General features: G+C 52.0%; 1 protein-coding gene across 10 annotated transcripts in view; it reads left to right on the top strand.

Moving 5' to 3' along the window:
* Positions 1-23,277, top strand: part of UNC13B (unc-13 homolog B) — a 565,224-nt gene that overhangs the window by 276,615 nt on the left and 265,332 nt on the right. Inside the window, exon 2 of one of the 10 annotated variants that reach the window (XM_075580252.1) lies at positions 1,034-3,622. The exons of the other annotated variants lie outside the window; for them this stretch is intronic. Coding sequence (XP_075436367.1) covers positions 1,141-3,622 — 2,482 coding nt within the window. The 5' untranslated portion in view covers positions 1,034-1,140. The remainder of the gene's footprint in view (positions 1-1,033; positions 3,623-23,277) is intronic. 10 annotated transcript variants of the gene reach the window in all.

Here is a 23,277-nt window from a genome sequence, read left to right as displayed (position 1 = left end):
TGTGCTGTCCTTCCTGCCTCCAGTGCCAATATGCATGCAGGAGCAACCCTATGTAAGCACACGAGACCCCCAGTGTACCTCCTCACTGTGCTATCCTTCCTGCCTCCAGTGCCAATATGCATGCAGGAGCAACCCTATGTAAGCACACGAGACCCCCAGTGTACCTCCTCACTGTGCTATATCCTTCCTGCCTCCAGTGCCAATATGCATGCAGGAGCAACCCTATGTAAGCACACGAGACCCCCAGTGTACCTCCTCACTGTGCTATATCCTTCCTGCCTCCAGTGCCAATATGCATGCAGGAGCAACCCTATGTAAGCACACGAGACCCCCAGTGTACCTCCTTACTGTGCTATATCCTTCCTGCCTCCAGTGCAGCCTGCAAAGCAATGTGTCCAAATGCGATTTTTACTCGTCTCCTGTCTCCTCCATGTTTGTAAACCAAGAAAACAGAGTCATTATAGCAACTCGTGTGCTAGTGTTTCAAAGCTGGGGGTCAGCTGGTTGCTGCTTCTTTATAAGGCACCATATAGATGCATCCATAGGGTTTCCATAGCAATAAGCGCTTGTTTCTTCACCTAAAGTGAAGCATAGGGTAATTGAGATTGGAAGAGGCATGCTATATATACTGTGACGCCTTCGCATGTAAATGAATGTGCAGGGGACAGGCACCTGTTGCCTAAATGTTGCTGGAGAGGCACGCATCTTATTGCAGAGTGGCGTGTCACTGGCCTCTATTTCTTCTTCATATTGTTCTTACTGTAAGGCAGCATTGGCAGTATACAGTACATTAAACCATGTGCAGAAGGGTCCAGTAAAGCTTTGCTCTGTATTCTTCTGTATCCTTCTACTTTGAAGATTTTTTTAAATCAATTTATACGGTGTTATGTGTTTGTGTTTGTTCAGTCTCATTATATTTACAAATGGATATTAGTTACGGTTACCATCCCATTAGGACTTGTTTAATTGTTACTGTCTGTTTATAAGGTTCTTTTCCTTTTATCTTATTGTATGATGTTTCCTTGTATAATAGCCTCAACATGAAAGAATTATTGCTGGACTTGGCATACAGAGGGATGAGAGATCATTCATCTTTGTGTTCAAACATACAACTATGAAACAGCACAGGTGCTACAGTTGATGATGTTTGCCAAAAGCAAGTTGAAAAGGCAAGAAAATGATACCGCCCTCTGGCATAGAAAATCTTCTGTAAAAATATTGTCTAGGAACCAATCTAAGAGACGAAATCTATCTCTGTGCATCAGAGAGAAGATGAAGAGGTTAATGCAAGGACCAATGGAGAAGATATCGGCAAACCATGATAACCATCTCTCACCGTTGGAAATTCATTCTGACCTGTTGGTGTGTGATATAAAAAGAAAATCAAATACCGGTAACACTGAATTTCAAACCCCATGTGACATGGAACAAACTGCAGGCCCTCAGGAAGACATGAAACCGGGTGTTGCAGAGGCAGGTTCCAGTTGGGACAGGAGTTTACAATTGCCAATAAGCTCAGAAGGACAAAACAGCCATGATATTGCAGAGGAAAGTTCTTCAGATGAGCAGAACAATGGGCTGCTCTCTCCTTGTCAAAGCAATGGCCTATTATTGTCAGACAAGCAGGATCTATCCACCATTAGCATCACTATGAGCTGGCGGGAGATCACGGAACATAATCTTCTTTTCTGCCAGAATAATCCACTAGAGTCCAGCACTAGTAGCCGCTCTACAGCAAGCGACCGATCCGTGGATGTAGTAGAGTACATCATCAATGAACTGCAAGGTATAAGCCGTATCCAAGCAGAGATTGCAGAGTTACGGCAGCACTTGAGCCTGATAAAAGGTTCAGTGGAGGAGGTGTCCACATGCGTTGATACAGTCCTAAATGAGATTGAGGGTTTGCAGATTGGATTTGGATCAGCAACACAAATCCCAGTGGTTGCATTAACTGGGGAGCCTTATAACGGTGTACAGAATGAAGAGACAGTCTTATACTTTTACGGTATCGCAGAGCATGAGGATGAGAACACATTGGAGACCATTCATTGCTTCTTGTCTGACCACCACTGCTTTAATGGCATTCAGAGCAGAGAGTACATCAAAGATGCCTACAGACTAGGCTCACGAGCAAACACTTTGTTAGGACCCAGGCCAACCGTCGTTAAACTTACTCATCCTGACCACAGAGAATTTATTCTACGAAAATCTGTTCATTTACAAAGTGCTGGGGTGAGAATCGTTCCATTTGAAGAAAACACCACACATAATTTGCAGAGCCGGCACAGAGCTAATTCAGTCTCGGTACTTCAACATGAACTGCAAGAAAACCGATGGAGCTCCCTGAGTCTCGATAAGGAAGTGGTAAGAACCGATGATACCAGTGGTGAGCTTAAAACTGAATCGTACCGTATCCGGTATCAGAACACAAGCACCGAAGCACCATGCTTAGGAGAGGAGTTTCTGTTTGCACAAACATGCACCCTGGCTACAAAATGTAGTTTAACAGCAGAACTGGAGGCAACTGGAGGGGACGTAAGTCAGGTGAAAGAGAACTGCGAGCAGTCTATGGAGAAAAGTGTCAGTCATCTCTGCATTCGCCTCGACTCCCAAGAGTCTCCGAAAAACCTTCATTTCACTAATCTGCCTTCATCAGGAAGGAAAGCAGCTTGCAGGTGCTCCAAGCTCCTAACCCGCTCCAACCACCTGTGTGCTTCCTCGGACACAGAAGAAGCCGAGATTGCAATACAGAGGTGTTGCTCCATTGTAGACGAGCACCAGGCAGAGGGGATATGTAGAGGAGAAAGTGAACTGGTCTCCTGTGGCTCTAGGGTACACTTCCGCAGCACTGAAAAAATAAATGTAATCATCAAGGATCCCTCCGGCAGCTTTACATCTTTAAGCTTCGATGACACCGTAGGCAAATGTTCTGATGGAACCGTAGCAGAAACACTGAAGGAGGTTGTCCATATAGACCTGGATGGCCAAGATAAAACAGGACACGTGTTCAGGGATTTCCTTGATCAGCCCAATGAAAACATTGATATTGTAGACATAAAGTTTTATGCCAATAAATTAGGCAAAGCTCTGAATCACTTTCGATCGGCTTTGAAAGTTGTTTTTCACAAGTTGGAAAGTCCTGAAGACTTTATGGAAAACAAAGAAAGTGGTTTTCCAGTGCATGAGTATGAGCATATACACAGACTTAACAGTGTCAGCAGTGGGCATTTCAATGACAGCATTCCCACACAGTCCAGCAGAAGCAACAGCTACAGTTCCAGCTCAAACCTAAAAGAGGAGGCCTATTTTGTGCTCAATAGAGTTCCCTCTTTGCCCCATGAGTCCTCTATTCCCTCTCTGATACTTTCCCCTGACGTGGAACTGAACTCTCTGCAGCCCGTGGCATATTCTGAGCTAGTTCTGGATAGCAGTGAACAACCAGAGAGCATTAAGGAAGGCAAACCTTTGAGGCTCGATCAAGTATGTGTGGAAACAATCTACCTGAACAAGTGCATCAATAACTTCAAAAACGTACTGAAAGAAAAAAAGAAGCTGCAGAGAAAGCTTCTAAAGGACATTGTACAGGAAACGTTTTGCATCTCTGCTGAAGAAATGAGCTCAGGTACATTCCGTAAGCCTTGTGGTGGGTGGGGGCATTGCTTTATGGAAGGGGAGGTGAGGGGAGGCGAGGCAGAGCCTGGTAATAGGTGATACAAATATTGAGTGTCTGTATACAGATGTGGCAGGTGTTATTACTCCCATTATTGCTCGACTTGTATGGAAAATCTTGTGATGTTACTCACAACTCCGTTTGTTTGATTGGAGTGCTGAGAACTTCTTTGTCACAATGTGTGATAACGGGAGTAGCAATACTGATACGTACAGTATGTACAATTAAATACTCTGCCCCTTTAGGAGAATAGAGCGGACAGTAGCCAAAATCTGCAGTGCTTTGCCAACTTGAAATGTTGATGACTCTGAATCACATGGTTGCTTGAGGGTCACCTGTGTGTGTGCAGTGCTTTTCTTTGGCAATAATGGTCATACCTAGCTTACTGACCAGCATAAGCAAGGGCGTCAAATGAATGATAGGGGTGTCGCTCAAATGAATGCCTTAATACAGGGCCGGCCAGCTCCAGTACTCAAGGGTCACCAACAGGTCAGGTTTTAAGGATATTGCTGCTTCAGCACAGGTGGCTCAATGAGTGGCTCAGTGAAAATGATTGAGCCACCTGTGCAGAAGCAGGGATATCCCAAATACCTGGCCTGTTGGTGGCCCTTGAGGACTGGAGTATTAAGGCATCCAAATGGAAGAGGAGTAACGTCAGTGTTTTGGGGCAGCAGTCCCTTCATCAGAATGTTTCCTCGGGATCATGTTTGCCTCTGGCCGAGTAGAGCCCGCCCTCCACCTTATTATTTATTTATTTATACAATGTGTTACCAGGAAGTAATACAGTGAGGGTTACCGCTCGTTTTCAAAGTATGTCCTGGGCACAGAGTTATAATGACAAATAATACATGGTTACAAATACAGTTACATAAGTGAACAGGGTATACATTATATACAATACATTGCATGCACAGTTAGAGATAATATATATTATAGGCGTATGTAACAGTTACAGACCAGGTTAAAATGTGAGACAGCCTTAGTTTTTAAAGCACTTAAACTGGTGCTGGTATACCCAGCGTGCCAGGCAGAATGTATCTGCTGCATGAGGAATTGGCATAGCTGGACCGCTCGTCTCTGTCCTCAGAATACAGATCCTGTGAGAAGCAGGAGGAGATTATAGATCTGCAGAAAGGAGAATTGAATGTTTATGCTGAGCTCTTGTTACGTTTTTATTAGCCACTTGATGACCCAGTACATTTATAACAGATCGTGGGCCCAGGTGGCATAGCTTGCGCCATTTCAGGAGACACAGCAGCCCTACGCTGCTAAAAGGTACCTTTTTATAGCTCAGCATTTTGGGAATTAGGAAATAGCTGAATGGCATCCTCTCACTTACCGGTTCCATCCCAGTTACATTTGCCGGCAGTATTGTTCTTGGAAGGCCATTTAATAGTATACATTGTAAAGCTGCAGTGATTGTTTTAACCTCTGTGTAGATTGTTATTATTATATCTGACCCTGCACATAGCGTGAATTAGAGATCTGCAGCGTTTAATTAAAAGCACGTAACTGCCCACAGACACCAAACCCTGCTGTTGTGTTCTCGTAACGTTCATTTTAATGCTGATAGTGTTCGGTTTATGGTTCATAAACCCACTTGCGTTGCTGTTTGTGCTCAGCTGCTGATGGATTGTGAGACGTGAATAACTGTTTCACAAACTATAGTGACAAGCATATGGGAAGCATGCACATTTACCTACAATCCCAGGGGTCAGGTGTACCCACAGCAATCAAATGAATACTGAGCTTTCTGCCCAATTGCCTCATTTGCAATGACGACATCTGTATTCTCTAAAATGTGTGTGTGTATATATATATATATATATATATATATATATATATATATATATATATATATATATATATATATATATATATATATATATATATATATATATATATATATATATATATATATATATACAAAGTTGTGTGAAAAAGAAAGTACACCCTCTTTGAATTCTATGGTTTTACATATCAGGACATAATAGCAATCATCTGTTCCCTAGCAGGTCTTAAAATTAGGTAAATACAACCTCAGATGAACAACAACACATGACATATTACAGTGTGTGTGTGTGTGTGTGTGTGTACACATGACATATTACACCGTGTCATGATTTATTTAACAAAACTAAAGCCAACATGGAGAAGCCATGTGTGAAAAACTAAGTACACCTTATGATTCAAAAGCTTGTAGAACCACCTTTAGCAGCAATAACTTGAAGTAATCATTTTCTGTATGACTTTATCAGTCTCTCACATCATTGTGGAGGAATTTTGGCCCACTCTTCTTTACAGCGTTGCTTCAGTTCATTGTGGTTTGTGGGCATTTGTTTATGCACAGCTCTCTTAAGGTCCCGCCACTGCATTTTAATCGGGTTGAGGTCTGGACTTTGACTGGGCCATTGCAACACCTTGATTCTTTTCTTTTTCAGCCATTCTGTTATAGATTTGCTGGGTGCTTGGGATCATTGTCCTGTTGCATGACCCAATTTCAGCCAAGCTTTAGCTGTCGGACAGATGGCCTCCCATTTGACTCTAGAATACTTTGGTATACAGAGGAGTTAATGGTCGACTCAATAAATGCAAGGTTCCCAGGTCCTGTGACTGCAAAACATGCCCAAATCATCACCCCTCCACCACCGTGCTTGACAGTTGGTATGAGGTGTTTGGGCTGATATGCTGTGTTTGGTTTTCGCCAAACGTGGCGCTGTGCATTATGGCCAAACATCTCCACTTTGGTCTCGTCTGTCCAAAGGACATTGTTCCAGAAGTCTTGTGGTTTGTTCAGATGCAACTTTGCAAACCTAAGCCATGCTGCCATGTTTTTTTTAGAGAGAAGAGGCTTTCTCCTAGCAACCCTTCCAAACAAACCATACTTGTTCAGTCTTTTTCTAATTGTACCGTCATGAACTTTAACATGCTAATTGAGGCCTGTAGAGTCCGAGATGTAACTCTTGGGTTGTTTGCAATTTCTCTGAGCATTGCACGGTCTGACCTTGGGGTGAATTGGCTGGGACGCCCACTCCTGGAAAGATTGGCAACTGCCGTGAATGTTTTCCACTTTTTAATAATCTTTATCACTGTAGAATGATCGACTTTAAATTGTTTGGAAATGGCCTTATAACTAGGGTGACCAGATTTTCAAAATGAAAAACCGGGACACATTAAAAAATTATTTATAAAACAAATAACATCACGTAACGCACCCCGTTGCCATGACAACGAGACACTGACGTCAGGCGGTGACATGTTGCCATGACAATGTGGCATCACGTGATGCCTCGGCGCCATAATACGTCCCGTTGTCACGTCAACTGGATGCTGCATGACGTCATGGAGTGTCTCGTTGTTATGGCAATGTGCATTACGTGACGTCGCGCAGCCATGTTGACGGAATTTGGAGGGGAGGATACAGCCACACACACAGAGACAGTGACACACAAACACAGTGACAGTGACACAAACACACACACACGCACATAGACAGTGACACACAGACAGACAGACAGTGACACACAGACAGACAGACAGTGACACACAGACAGTGACACACAGACAGACAGACAGTGACACACAGACAGACAGACAGTGACACACAGACAGACAGACAGTGACACACAGACAGACAGACAGTGACACACACACAGTGACACACACACACTGACAGTGACACACACACACACATACACACAGACAGACAGTGACACACACACACACACTGACAGTGACACACACACACAGACAGTGACACACACACACAGACAGTGACACACACACAGACAGTGACACACACACAGACAGTGACACACACACAGACAGTGACACACACACAGACAGTGACACACAGAGAGACAGTGACACACACACACACAGAGAGACAGTGACACACACACACACACACACACACACACACACACAGACAGTGACACACACACACACACACACACACACACACACACACACACACACACACACACACACACACACAGTGACATACACAGTAACACACACACAGTGACACACACACACACAGTGACACACACACACACACACACACACAGTGACACCGACACACACAGTGACACACAGACACAATCAGCCCACCTCTGCAAACACACACAAAAATAAGGCCTCTCCCCCCTGGGTAAGGTGCCTGGGAGGGTGGTATAAGGGGGCATGTGGGTTACCTGGGGCCCGTGGATGGGCTGCTGGAGCAGCATAAGTAGCCAGTGTGCAGATGAGGCTGGCAGGCCCGCGGAGCCTAAAGGGAGGGACAGAGGGGCGGAGCCTAAGGAAGGGGAGGACCCGGCATTACTGTAGGAGAGAAGGGAGGGGGGCAGTGCTGAGGGAAGAGCCCGGCTTGCAGCACATTGTCAAAACTCCGCCCCCCTCCCGGCATTCTCCAACAATCACAGCCGGCATTCTCCTGCTTTCTCCCCAACCTCCCCCTCCCACGCTTGGGAGGGCCGCCAGCATCCTCCGCTCCCCGCAGCCCCAAAAAACGGGACCCTAAGTAAAAACCGGGACATTTTGAGAATCAATTGAAAACCGGGACAGCACATAAAAAACCGGGACAGCACATGAAAAAACGGTACTGTCCCGGTTAAACCGGGACTACTGGTCACCCTACTTATAACCCTTCCCAGATTGATGGGCAGCAACAATTGCTTCTCTAAGATCATTGCTGATGTCTTTCCTCCTTGGCATTGTGTTAACACACCTGAATGCTCCAGACCAGCAAACTGCTAAAACTTCGGCTTTAATAGATGTGGTCACACTTGATGATGATCAATTAATCAAGGACATTTGATTAGCAGCCCCTGTCTGCTACTTAGCATCTTAATTCCTATGGAAGCAGTAAGGGTGTACTTAGTTTTTCACAAACACGCACACATACACCCACACGCAATGCAACACACACTTTCACACGCAATGCAACACCCACACACACACAATGCAACAAACAGTGCAAAACACAATGCAACACACACACAATGCAGCACATGCAATGCAACACACACACATGAGGCAATAAGCACACACAATGCAACACACGCACACGCAATGCCGCACACGCAATGCCGCACACGCCATGCAACACACGCCATGCAACACACGCCATGCAACACACGCACGCCATGCAACACAAGCACGCCATGCAACACACGCACGCCATGCAACACACACACGCCATGCAACACACGCACGCCATGCAACACACGCACGCCATGCAACACACGCACGCCATGCAACACACGCACGCCATGCAACACACGCACGCCACGCAACACACACACTCGCCACGCAACACACACATTCGCCCTGCAAATCACACACTCGCCCTGCAACACACACACTCGCCCTGCAACACACACACTCGCCCTGCAACACACAAACTCGCCCTGCAACACACACACTCGCCCTGCAACACACACACTCGCCATGCAACACACACACTCGCCATGCAACACACACACTCGCCATGCAACACACACACTCGCCATGCAACACACACACTCGCCATGCAACACACACACTCGCCATGCAACACACACACACTCGCCATGCAACACACACACACTCGCCATGCAACACACACACTCGCCATGCAACACACACACTCGCCATGCAACACACACACTCGCCATGCAACACACACACACACACACACACACTCGCCATGCAACACACACACACACACACACTCGCCATGCAACACACACACACACACACACACACACACATTTGCCATGCAAAACACACACTCACCATGCAACACACGCACACACTCGCCATGCAACACACGCACACACTCGCCATGCAACACACAAACACACACACACTCGCCATGCGACACACACACTCTCGCCATGCGACACACACACACTCGCCATGCAACACACACACACTTGCCATGCAACACACACACACACTCGCCATGCAACACAAACACACACACACTCGCCATGCAACACAAACACACACACACTCGCCATGCAACACAAACACACACACACTCGCCATGCAACACACACACACACTCTCCATGCAACACACACACACATTCGCCATGCAACACACACACACACAAACACACACGCTCGCAATGCGACACACACACACTCGCAATGCAACACACACATACTCGCAATGCAACACACACACACACACTCGCAATGCAACACACACACTCGCAATGCAACACACACACACTCGCAATGCAACACACACTTAGCTTCTCGGTGGTCTATAGCCGCCGGACTCGAAGCTCTCCCCGGCTCCTGCGGGCCTCTCTCCAGCTGCGGGGCCGGCCTCTCCCATGCCAGGTTTCTTTTCCACCGGTGCGCGTCGGAAGCTGGACCCGGCCAGACGTCCAGGGAAGCTTCCGATGCGTACCGGCGAAAGAGAGGGTGGAGAGAAGTAGCTGGGGAGAACCCGGGTCCGGCAAATGCAGGCGGCCGGCAGCCAGAAGCAGTGGTTGGGCCAGGCCCAACTTGCAGCACCGGCCAGTCGGGCCCCCCGCCATTGCCGGGACACCTGTCACGGCCCTCCCTCCTTTTTGGCGGCCCTGTAGAGAGTCATATTTTCCAAGCCTAACCGTTTATTAATCAGCAGGTTATTTTTCATTGACTGCTCAGTAATAGGTGCACTCTGAAACATTTCTTTTCTAGAAGCCTTTCTTTTCATTCATTTCACTTGATGCAGAGTAATTGCTAATTACCCCGCAATTCTGTTGGAGCTTAAGCAGGAGCCAACTCCTCGCCAGGCTGGTCTCGTCTTCCATCCCCACAGCAAAGTGCTGTTCTTTTCCATTTGTAATTCAGAGAACAGTTGATCACTCTCTTGTTTGTGAGATGTAAGCATTTGCTTTAGTTGCTTCTGCCAAGAAACGCCACATATTAAAGATGCAATCCTACCTAGGGCTAAAGTAAATGCTGGAAAGTGATTTGTTTGTTGTTAAATAGGATCAGCCAATATATGCAGCACTTTGCAGAAATATTACAGGGAAGAATAACACAAATAAGTGCATATTACAGAACCGTACAGGACTCCCTGTGTTAGGGGACATTCAGAGTCAGGAGGGGTACGTGGAGGTGCAAGGAGAGCATGCAGTGGGTTGGGAGGTCGTTATAGTGATCTGAAAATGCTTGTTGTAAAGGTGTTTCTTTAATGTACAGGGAGAGTGCATTTGACAGGAAGTGATGGGGAGACATTTAGAGGTGGGGGTGGGAGATATGGGAGGTGTGACAGAGTAGTAGAAATATGTGGAACAGAGAAGACGGCTTTGAGAAGTACGCAGGAGAGTGCAACAAGTTATGTATCGTCATTGATCCCTTTCAAATAAACATCTGAATTGTTTTCTAGTACCAACCGAACATGGGGATTTTAGCAGTATACATACCCATTTGTATATACATACATTTGCGATACAAACATAAGAGCCTTAGATGTGACAGTAAACTTAGGCAGAATAGCTGCATGAAGAGAACCCAATGCAGGCGTGCAGTGGAACCGCTCGCGGCGCAGTGGAGCCGCTCGCGGTGCAGTGGAGCCGCTCGCGGTGCAGTGGAGCCGCTCGCGGTGCAGTGGAGCCGCTCGCGGTGCAGTGGAGCCGCTCGCGGTGCAGTGGAGCCGCTCGCCGCTCGCGGTGCAGTGGAGCCGCTCGCGGTGCAGTGGAGCCGCTCGCCGCTCGCGGTGCAGTGGAGCCGCTCGCCGCTCGCGGTGCAGTGGAGCCGCTCGCGGTGCAGTGGAGCCGCTCGCGGTGCAGTGGAGCCGCTCGCCGCTCGCGGTGCAGTGGAGCCGCTCGCGGTGCAGTGGAGCCGCTCGCGGTGCAGTGGAGCCGCTCGCCGCTCGCGGTGCAGTGGAGCCGCTCGCCGCTCGCGGTGCAGTGGAGCCGCTCGCGGTGCAGTGGAGCCGCTCGCGGTGCAGTGGAGCCGCTCGCCGCTCGCGGTGCAGTGGAGCCGCTCGCGGTGCAGTGGAGCCGCTCGCGGTGCAGTGGAGCCGCTCGCGGTGCAGTGGAGCCGCTCGCGGTGCAGTGGAGTCGCTCGCGGTGTGATACTTCCTGATCTGTTAGTCTATGATTACAAAGTTTCAGGATATCGCAGGATAAGTCATGTTACCTGATTTAGGACGGAGTGATAAGGCTGCGGCCCCATGGGGGCAGGTTTCGGCAATGGACTTCCCACGTGTTTAGGTAAGTCCCAGAAAGAGTTGTAGTTGGTCCATTCTTTCTGTGAGTACTCGGGGAGTTCACACGATTGCGTTCCCTACTTACAGTGCCAGGATGGGTTTAACCTGCTCCTAATGTTGAGGCGCAAGGTCCGTGCACCCCCTGTACTCCTCTGTTTCATCACTGGAATGGAACAACACCTGAACAGCAGGTAACACAGGGGACAGACTGCAGGCAGCCCCTGAAGTGGTCTGCCAGTAACACAGGGGACAGACTGCAGGCAGCTCCTGAAGTGGTCTGCCAGTAACACAGGGGACAGACTGCAGGCAGCCCCTGAAGTGGTCTGCCAGTAACACAGGGGACAGACTGCAGGCAGCTCCTGAAGTGGTCTGCCAGTAACACAGGGGACAGACTGCAGGCAGCCCCTGAAGTGGTCTGCCAGTAACGCAGGGGACAGACTGCAGGCAGCTCCTGAAGTGGTCTGCCAGTAACACAGGGGACAGACTGCAGGCAGCTCCTGAAGTGGTCTGCCAGTAACACAGGGGACAGACTGCAGGCAGCCCCTGAAGTGGTCTGCCAGTAACACAGGGGACAGACTGCAGGCAGCCCCTGAAGTGGTCTGCCAGTAACACAGGGGACAGACTGCAGGCAGCTCCTGAAGTGGTCTGCCAGTAACACAGGGGACTGACTGCAGGCAGCCCCTGAAGTGGTCTGCCAGTAACACAGGGGACTGACTGCAGGCAGCCCCTGAAGTGGTCTGCCAGTAACACAGGGGACACACTGCAGGCAGCCCCTGAAGTGGTCTGCCAGTAACACAGGGGACAGACTGCAGGCAGCCCCTGAAGTGGTCTGCCAGTAACGCAGGGGACACACTGCAGGCAGCCCCTGATGTGGTCTGCCAGTAACACAGGGGACAGACTGCAGGCAGCCCCTGAAGTGGTCTGCCAGTAACGCAGGGGACACACTGCAGGCAGCCCCTGATGTGGTCTGCCAGTAACACAGGGGACAGACTGCAGGCAGCCCCTGAAGTGGTCTGCCAGTAACACGGGACAGACTGCGGGCAGCCCCTGAAGTGGTCTGCCAGTAACACAGGGGACAGACTGCAGGCAGCCCCTGATGTGGTCTGCCAGTAACACAGGGGACTGACTGCAGGCAGCCCCTGAAGTGGTCTGCCAGTAACGCAGGGGACTGACTGCAGGCAGCTCCTGAAGTGGTCTGCCAGTAACACAGGGGACAGACTGCAGGCAGCTCCTGAAGTGGTCTGCCAGTAACACAGGGGACTGACTGCAGGCAGCCCCTGAAGTGGTCTGCCAGTAACACAGGGGACAGACTGCGGGCAGCCCCTGAAGTGGTCTGCCAGTAACGCAGGGGACTGACTGCAGGCAGCCCCTGAAGTGGTCTGCCAGTAACACAGGGGACAGACTGCAGGCAGCTCCTGAAGTGGTCTGCCAGTAACACAGGGGACAGACTGCAGGCAGCTCCTGAAGTGGTCTGCCAGTAACACAGGGGACTGACTGCAGGCAGCCCCTGAAGTGGTCTGCCAGTAACACAGGGGACAGACTGCGGGCAGCCCCTGAAGTGGTCTGCCAGTAACACAGGGGACAGACTGCAGGCAGCCCCTGATGTGGTCTGCCAGTAACACAGGGGACAGACTGCAGGCAGCCCCTGAAGTGGTCTGCCAGTAACACGGGACAGACTGCGGGCAGCCCCTGAAGTGGTCTGCCAGTAACACAGGGGACAGACTGCGGGCAGCCCCTGAAGTGGTCTGCCAGTAACACAGGGGACTGACTGCAGGCAGCCCCTGAAGTGGTCTGCCAGTAACACAGGGGACTGACTGCAGGCAGCTCCTGAAGTGGTCTGCCAGTAACACAGGGGACTGACTGCAGGCAGCCCCTGAAGTGGTCTGCCAGTAACACAGGGGACAGACTGCAGGCAGCCCCTGATGTGGTCTGCCAGTAACACAGGGGACAGACTGCAGGCAGCCCCTGAAGTGGTCTGCCAGTAACACAGGGGACAGACTGCAGGCAGCCCCTGAAGTGGTCTGCCAGTAACACAGGGGACAGACTGCAGGCAGCCCCTGAAGTGGTCTGCCAGTAACACAGGGGACAGACTGCAGGCAGCCCCTGATGTGGTCTGCCAGTAACACAGGGGACTGACTGCAGGCAGCCCCTGAAGTGGTCTGCCAGTAACACAGGGGACAGACTGCAGGCAGCCCCTGAAGTGGTCTGCCAGTAACACAGGGGACTGACTGCAGGCAGCCCCTGAAGTGGTCTGCCAGTAACACAGGGGACTGACTGCAGGCAGCCCCTGAAGTGGTCTGCCAGTAACACGGGACAGACTGCGGGCAGCCCCTGAAGTGGTCTGCCAGTAACACAGGGGACAGACTGCAGGCAGCCCCTGAAGTGGTCTGCCAGTAACACGGGACAGACTGCGGGCAGCCCCTGAAGTGGTCTGCCAGTAACACAGGGGACAGACTGCAGGCAGCCCCTGAAGTGGTCTGCCAGTAACACAGGGGACTGACTGCAGGCAGCCCCTGAAGTGGTCTGCCAGTAACACGGGACAGACTGCGGGCAGCCCCTGAAGTGGTCTGCCAGTAACGCAGGGGACTGACTGCAGGCAGCCCCTGAAGTGGTCTGCCAGTAACACAGGGGACTGACTGCAGGCAGCCCCTGAAGTGGTCTGCCAGTAACGCAGGGGACTGACTGCAGGCAGCCCCTGAAGTGGTCTGCCAGTAACACAGGGGACAGACTGCAGGCAGCCCCTGAAGTGGTCTGCCAGTAACACAGGGGACAGACTGCAGGCAGCTCCTGAAGTGGTCTGCCAGTAACACAGGGGACTGACTGCAGGCAGCCCCTGAAGTGGTCTGCCAGTAACACAGGGGACAGACTGCAGGCAGCCCCTGATGTGGTCTGCCAGTAACACAGGGGACAGACTGCAGGCAGCTCCTGAAGTGGTCTGCCAGTAACACAGGGGACTGACTGCAGGCAGCCCCTGAAGTGGTCTGCCAGTAACACAGGGGACAGACTGCAGGCAGCCCCTGATGTGGTCTGCCAGTAACACAGGGGACAGACTGCAGGCAGCCCCTGAAGTGGTCTGCCAGTAACACAGGGGACAGACTGCAGGCAGCCCCTGATGTGGTCTGCCAGTAACACAGGGGACTGACTGCAGGCAGCTCCTGAAGTGGTCTGCCAGTAACACAGGGGACAGACTGCAGGCAGCCCCTGAAGTGGTCTGCCAGTAACACAGGGGACTGACTGCAGGCAGCCCCTGAAGTGGTCTGCCAGTAACACAGGGGACTGACTGCAGGCAGCCCCTGAAGTGGTCTGCCAGTAACACAGGGGACTGACTGCAGGAAGCCCCTGAAGTGGTCTGCCAGTAACACAGGGGACTGACTGCAGGCAGCCCCTGAAGTGGTCTGCCAGTAACACAGGGGACTGACTGCAGGCAGCTCCTGAAGTGGTCTGCCAGTAACACAGGGGACTGACTGCAGGCAGCTCCTGAAGTGGTCTGCCAGTAACACAGGGGACAGACTGCAGGCAGCCCCTGAAGTGGTCTGCCAGTAACACAGGGGACAGACTGCAGGCAGCCCCTGAAGTGGTCTGCCAGTAACACAGGGGACAGACTGCAGGCAGCTCCTGAAGTGGTCTGCCAGTAACACAGGGGACTGACTGCAGGCAGCCCCTGAAGTGGTCTGCCAGTAACACAGGGGACTGACTGCAGGCAGCCCCTGATGTGGTCTGCCAGTAACGCAGGGGACAGACTGCAGGCAGCTCCTGAAGTGGTCTGCCAGTAACACAGGGGACTGACTGCAGGCAGCTCCTGAAGTGGTCTGCCAGTAACACAGGGGACTGACTGCAGGCAGCTCCTGAAGTGATCTGCCAGTAACACAGGGGACAGACTGCAGGCAGCCCCTGAAGTGGTCTGCCAGTAACACAGGGGACTGACTGCAGGCAGCCCCTGAAGTGGTCTGCCAGTAACACAGGGGACTGACTGCAGGCAGCCCCTGAAGTGGTCTGCCAGTAACACGGGACAGACTGCAGGCAGCCCCTGAAGTGGTCTGCCAGTAACGCAGGGGACAGACTGCAGGCAGCCCCTGAAGTGGTCTGCCAGTAACACAGGGGACTGACTGCAGGCAGCTCCTGAAGTGGTCTGCCAGTAACACAGGGGACAGACTGCAGGCAGCCCCTGAAGTGGTCTGCCAGTAACACAGGGGACTGACTGCGGGCAGCCCCTGAAGTGGTCTGCCAGTAACACGGGACAGACTGCGGGCAGCCCCTGAAGTGGTCTGCCAGTAACGCAGGGGACTGACTGCAGGCAGCCCCTGAAGTGGTCTGCCAGTAACGCAGGGGACAGACTGCAGGCAGCCCCTGAAGTGGTCTGTCAGTAACGCAGGGGACTGACTGCAGGCAGCCCCTGAAGTGGTCTGCCAGTAACACAGGGGACAGACTGCAGGCAGCCCCTGAAGTGGTCTGCCAGTAACGCAGGGGACAGACTGCAGGCAGCCCCTGATGTGGTCTGCCAGTAACACAGGGGACTGACTGCAGGCAGCCCCTGAAGTGGTCTGCCAGTAACACAAGGGACAGACTGCAGGCAGCCCCTGAAGTGGTCTGCCAGTAACACAGGGGACTGACTGCAGGCAGCCCCTGATGTGGTCTGCCAGTAACACAGGGGACTGACTGCAGGCAGCCCCTGAAGTGGTCTGCCAGTAACACTGGGGACAGACTGCAGGCAGCCCCTGAAGTGGTCTGCCAGTAACACAGGGGACTGACTGCAGGCAGCCCCTGAAGTGGTCTGCCAGTAACACAGGGGACAGACTGCGGGCAGCCCCTGAAGTGGTCTGCCAGTAACACAGGGGACTGACTGCAGGCAGCCCCTGAAGTGGTCTGCCAGTAACACAGGGGACAGACTGCAGGCAGCCCCTGAAGTGGTCTGCCAGTAACACAGGGGACAGACTGCAGGCAGCCCCTGAAGTGGTCTGCCAGTAACACAGGGGACGGACTGCAGGCAGCCCCTGAAGTGGTCTGCCAGTAACACAGGGGACTGACTGCAGGCAGCCCCTGAAGTGGTCTGCCAGTAACACAGGGGACTGACTGCAGGCAGCCCCTGAAGTGGTCTGCCAGTAACACAGGGGACTGACTGCAGGCAGCTCCTGAAGTGGTCTGCCAGTAACACAGGGGACTGACTGCAGGCAGCCCCTGAAGTGGTCTGCCAGTAACACAGGGGACAGACTGCAGGCAGCCCCTGAAGTGGTCTGCCAGTAACACAGGGGACAGACTGCAGGCAGCCCCTGATGTGGTCTGCCAGTAACACAGGGGACTGACTGCAGGCAGCCCCTGAAGTGGTCTGCCAGTAACACAGGGGACTGACTGCAGGCAGCCCCTGATGTGGTCTGCCAGTAACACAGGGGACTGACTGCAGGCAGCCCCTGAAGTGGTCTGCCAGTAACATTGGGGACAGACTGCAGGCAGCCCCTGAAGTGGTCTGCCAATAACACAGGGGACTGACTGCAGGCAGCCCCTGAAGTGGTCTGCCAGTAACACAGGGGACAGACTGCGGGCAGCCCCTGAAGTGGTCTGCCAGTAACACAGGGGACTGACTGCAGGCAGCCCCTGAAGTGGTCTGCCAGTAACACAGGGGACAGACTGCAGGCAGCCCCTGAAGTGGTCTGCCAGTAACACAGGGGACAGACTGCAGGCAGCCCCTGAAGTGGTCTGCCAGTAACACAGGGGACGGACTGCAGGCAGCCCCTGAAGTGGTCTGCCAGTAACACAGGGGACTGACTGCAGGCAGCCCCTGAAGTGGTCTGCCAGTAACACAGGGGACTGACTGCAGGCAGCCCCTGAAGTGGTCTGCCAGTAACGCAGGGGACTGACTGCAGGCAGCCCCTGAAGTGGTCTGCCAGTAACACAGGGGACTGACTGCAGGCAGCTCCTGAAGTGGTCTGCCAGTAACACAGGGGACAGACTGCAGGCAGCCCCTGAAGTGGTCTGCCAGTAACACAGGGGACTGACTGCAGGCAGCTCCTGAAGTGGTCTGCCAGTAACACAGGGGACAGACTGCAGGCAGCCCCTGAAGTGGTCTGCCAGTAACACAGGGGACGGACTGCAGGCAGCCCCTGAAGTGGTCTGCCAGTAACACAAGGGACAGACTGCAGGCAGCCCCTGAAGTGGTCTGCCAGTAACACAGGGGACAGACTGCAGGCAGCCCCTGAAGTGGTCTGCCAGTAACACAGGGGACGGACTGCAGGCAGCCCCTGAAGTGGTCTGCCAGTAACACAGGGGACAGACTGCGGGCAGCCCCTGAGGTGGTCTGCCAGTAACACAGGGGACAGACTGCAGGCAGCCCCTGAGGTGGTCTGCCAGTAACACAGGGGACTGACTGCAGGCAGCTCCTGAAGTGGTCTGCCAGTAACACAGGGGACTGACTGCAGGCAGCCCCTGAAGTGGTCTGCCAGTAACACAGGGGACTGACGTGGTCTGCCAGTAACACAGGGGACTGACTGCAGGCAGCTCCTGAAGTGGTCTGCCAGTAACACAGGGGACTGACTGCAGGCAGCCCCTTAAGTGGTCTGCCAGTAACACAGGGGACTGACTGCAGGCAGCTCCTGAAGTGGTCTGCCAGTAACACAGGGGACAGACTGTAGGCAGCCCCTGAAGTGGTCTGCCAGTAACACAGGGGACTGGCTGCAGGCAGCTCCTGAAGTGGTCTGCCAGTAACGCAGGGGACTGACTGCAGGCAGCCCCTGAAGTGGTCTGCCAGTAACACAGGGGACTGGCTGCAGGCAGCTCCTGAAGTGGTCTGCCAGTAACACAGGGGACTGACTACAGGCAGCCCCTGAAGTGGTCTGCCAGTAACACAGGGGACAGACTGCAGGCAGCCCCTGAAGTGGTCTGCCAGTAACACAGGGGACTGACTGCAGGCAGCTCCTGAAGTGGTCTGCCAGTAACACAGGGGACAGACTGCAGGCAGCCCCTGAAGTGGTCTGCCAGTAACTCAGGGGACTGACTGCAGGCAGCTCCTGAAGTGGTCTGCCATTAACACAGGGGACTGACTGCAGGCAGCCCCTGAAGTGATCTGCCAGTAACGCAGGGGACTGACTGCAGGCAGCCCCTGAAGTGATCTGCCAGTAACACAGGGGACTGACTGCAGGCAGCCCCTGAAGTGGTCTGCCAGTAACACAGGGGACTGACGTGGTCTGCCATTAACACAGGGGACTGACTGCAGGCAGCCCCTGAAGTGGTCTGCCAGTAACACAGGGGACAGACTGCAGGCAGCTCCTGAAGTGGTCTGCCAGTAACACAGGGGACAGACTGCAGGCAGCCCCTGAAGTGGTCTGCCAGTAACACAGGGGACAGACTGCAGGCAGCCCCTGAAGTGGTCTGCCAGTAACACAGGGGACGGACTGCAGGCAGCCCCTGAAGTGGTCTGCCAGTAACACAGGGGACGGACTGCAGGCAGCCCCTGAAGTGGTCTGCCAGTAACACAGGGGACAGACTGCAGGCAGCCCCTGAAGTGGTCTGCCAGTAACACAGGGGACAGACTGCAGGCAGCTCCTGAAGTGGTCTGCCAGTAACACAGGGGACTGACTGCAGGCAGCTCCTGAAGTGGTCTGCCAGTAACACAGGGGACAGACTGCAGGCAGCTCCTGAAGTGGTCTGCCAGTAACACAGGGGACAGACTGCAGGCAGCCCCTGAAGTGGTCTGCCATTAACACAGGGGACAGACTGCAGGCAGCTCCTGAAGTGGTCTGCCAGTAACACAGGGGACTGACTGCAGGCAGCTCCTGAAGTGGTCTGCCAGTAACACAGGGGACAGACTGCAGGCAGCTCCTGAAGTGGTCTGCCAGTAACACAGGGGACAGACTGCAGGCAGCCCCTGAAGTGGTCTGCCAGTAACACAGGGGACAGACTGCAGGCAGCCCCTGAAGTGGTCTGCCAGTAACACAGGGGACGGACTGCAGGCAGCCCCTGAAGTGGTCTGCCAGTAACACAGGGGACGGACTGCAGGCAGCCCCTGAAGTGGTCTGCCAGTAACACAGGGGACAGACTGCAGGCAGCCCCTGAAGTGGTCTGCCAGTAACACAGGGGACAGACTGCAGGCAGCTCCTGAAGTGGTCTGCCAGTAACACAGGGGACAGACTGCAGGCAGCCCCTGAAGTGGTCTGCCAGTAACACAGGGGACAGACTGCAGGCAGCCCCTGAAGTGGTCTGCCAGTAACACAGGGGACAGACTGCAGGCAGCTCCTGAAGTGGTCTGCCAGTAACACAGGGGACTGACTGCAGGCAGCTCCTGAAGTGGTCTGCCAGTAACACAGGGGACAGACTGCAGGCAGCTCCTGAAGTGGTCTGCCAGTAACACAGGGGACAGACTGCAGGCAGCCCCTGAAGTGGTCTGCCAGTAACACAGGGGACAGACTGCAGGCAGCCCCTGAAGTGGTCTGCCAGTAACACAGGGGACTGACTGCAGGCAGCCCCTGAAGTGGTCTGCCAGTAACACAGGGGACAGACTGCAGGCAGCTCCTGAAGTGGTCTGCCAGTAACACAGGGGACAGACTGCAGGCAGCTCCTGAAGTGGTCTGCCAGTAACACAGGGGACAGACTGCAGGCAGCCCCTGAAGTGGTCTGCCAGTAACACAGGGGGCAGACTGCAGGCAGCTCCTGAAGTGGTCTGCCAGTAACACAGGGGACAGACTGCAGGCAGCCCCTGAAGTGGTCTGCCAGTAACACAGGGGACTGACTGCAGGCAGCCCCTGAAGTGGTCTGCGAGTAACACAGGGGACTGACTGCGGGCAGCCCCTGAAGTGGTCTGCCAGTATTTTGACAACTGTCTATTGCTATGAGAGACGACAATAGCCATAGTAAAGCTCTGAATCCTGGCGGGTTTTTCATGGCTCCTGTAGGCTTTCCTTATTGGCCCTGTGAATAGACAGACGGGATCCATTCTTTTTCATATTTTACTTCTCCTCTACCCTAAAGCAGCAAAACATGAACACTCCTGGGGTGTTTTTTTTAATAAATCAGTTCTGTAGTATTAGATAATACTGTCGGCATTTTTGTAACTCCTAATGCCATTTGAAGGATTTTTTTTAATGTACTGATCATCCTTTGGTTGCTGCAAAGTCACATCCACTTCCCCTTTTGAAACAGGCTCTGATACTTTGCAAGAAAGTGCAGAGCTTAAGAACATATCACACCCGATGTTTGTCTTCCTCTGAGAGCTGTAACAGTGATGTGCTGCACGTACTAATCTCATATTACATATCAGCTGCAGCATAGAGTGAGAAGGCGGCCATTATTGTATGTTAGGCTCACACGCAGGATTCTTACAGGTGTATAACAGGAGCGCCAAACAATCGCCAGCTTAGGCAAGAATGTGGCATTATACATTGTCACTTTACATGTACAAATAAGGCAAAAAAGAAGCAAATAAAGGGGAATGTAGTTTTGCTGCTTTAAGATTATTCCTCTATAGATGATTATGTGTGATCTTCAGATGAAAATACAAATCCTCCACGTTTTTAGGGTTACTTTGGGGCTCCGGCCTTCCAACCTCTTTTTATAGGGAATGAGTCGCCATTTTCATATGAAAAGTGGGTAATATGGGAAGTGGGTAATATGGGAAGTGGGTAATATGGGAAGTGGGTAATATGGGAAGTGGGTAATATGGGAAGTGGGTAATATGGAAAGAGGGTAATATGGAAAGAGGGTAATATGGAAAGAGGGTAATATGGAAAGAGGGTAATATGGAAAGTGGGCAATATGGAAAGTGGGCAATATGGAAAGTGGGCAATATGGAAAGTGGGTAATTGATAGAGAATTTAGAAACACCTGTTTAGTTTATTTGATCTCCTTAATAAGCCGTTAGGACATGTCTTATCATTGTGCAAGTCATTAGAAACGGTTTTATATTATTGAAAGCTGTCTGGAGTTGTGTTTTTCTTACTGCCAGGTACCATACCGGAGCCCCCACTTTATAACATCAGCAAACATAGCGACCCTGAATTATTCGTTACATGTGAAACCTGGGCACCGCAGCACATGGGGTCACAACACAGGCTTTCAGTGCAGTTACAATTCAGAAGCAGGTGCACTTCTATCACAGGATCCTGACATACAGAACACATGAAGTGTTAGCTAAAGGGAACATAGCGAAACCATTACAGGGTCCAAACGACAGAACTTCCAAGGCATCAATCTGGTTGTATACCTTTTGGTTGCTGGTTGCACAAGTTGTTGAATGGAGGAGAATTAAGCTTTAGGGCAGCCTATGAAGAGTGTGGTGATAAACGGATGCACGGACTCGAATTTCATCAAGCGTGCTACTCGTGAGAGCATCTTTTAGCAAGCCTGGGTCTCCGTGCGTCACCGTTAGTGCATTTTAAGCTCCCTTCAGATGGAGATACGTCTTTATTACATCTGAACCATAGAGTGCTTATGTGCACAATCCTAATGTCTTAATGTTAAACACTTGATGATCTGAGCTCCAGAGTAGTTTTGTGTGTGTGTGTTACTTGGTCTCCCGTACCTGATCTGGGATACCACAAAATACAGTATCGGTAGTTACACACATGCCACATGCTTCGTATGGAAACAGAAAGCTGTGTGTGAAGTTTTTGTCATGTTACATTGGTGCGCTGAGAGAACCTAGCACTGAGATAACACGGACAATTCAATCTGTCCTTGTATTAAGGTCTTTTCTGGTATTTTCCTTGGTTTTGTCTGTTATTTAGGGAGTGTTTTTTTTATGGATCAGTTAGAGAGGTTTCCATCAAATACAGGTTTATGGTTATGTAGGCCTCTGTCTGATTAAGAGACCCTCACGAAAATTGTTAAATCATTGGCTGCCAAAGCAGCGTGCAACACATTATGGAGAGAATGCCTTGCAGATCCCTCTGTTAGCTATAGGTTTCCGTGCGGAGTATACTGTAAGCTGCTGCTTTATTTGTATAGCCAGTACCCGCACTGCCTGCAGCAGGTAGAAATCAAGTCCTTACCAAGGAGCCTGGCTTGTGTATGAGGACTGCAGCTCTGCGGTCCTGGAGTTGAGGCTTCATGCAGTTGTTTTGTGGCAGTTGAGCAGTCACCGTACCTGTAAGAAGCCTTCACCCGCTGCGTCTTTTCACCGCTCTGTAGGGCAGCTCTAAACCTCGCTGGTGAACCCTTGATTGGTGCGGGGAGGTTAGGGACGTGCTGTCCGTTTCGAAGCTTCCAGTGTCGAGGGATTGCCAAATGAAAACGATTCTCGTTGCTAAACAAAGTCACTGCACACACACACGTCCTGCATATCTGTGCCCCAGCGGTCTCTCCAGAAGTGGGGGGTTTCAAGTCCGCAGAAAACCTTAAGTCGGGGGTTCTCATCTCCAGTGCTCCAGACCCCCGAACAGGTCCGGTTTTAAGGATATCCCAGCTTCAGCGCAGGTGGCTGCATA

This window comes from Ascaphus truei, chromosome 1 (genome assembly GCF_040206685.1).
Source record: "Ascaphus truei isolate aAscTru1 chromosome 1, aAscTru1.hap1, whole genome shotgun sequence".
Taxonomy (NCBI): Eukaryota; Metazoa; Chordata; class Amphibia; order Anura; family Ascaphidae; genus Ascaphus; species Ascaphus truei.
This window is presented reverse-complemented; position numbering and strand designations above follow the sequence as displayed.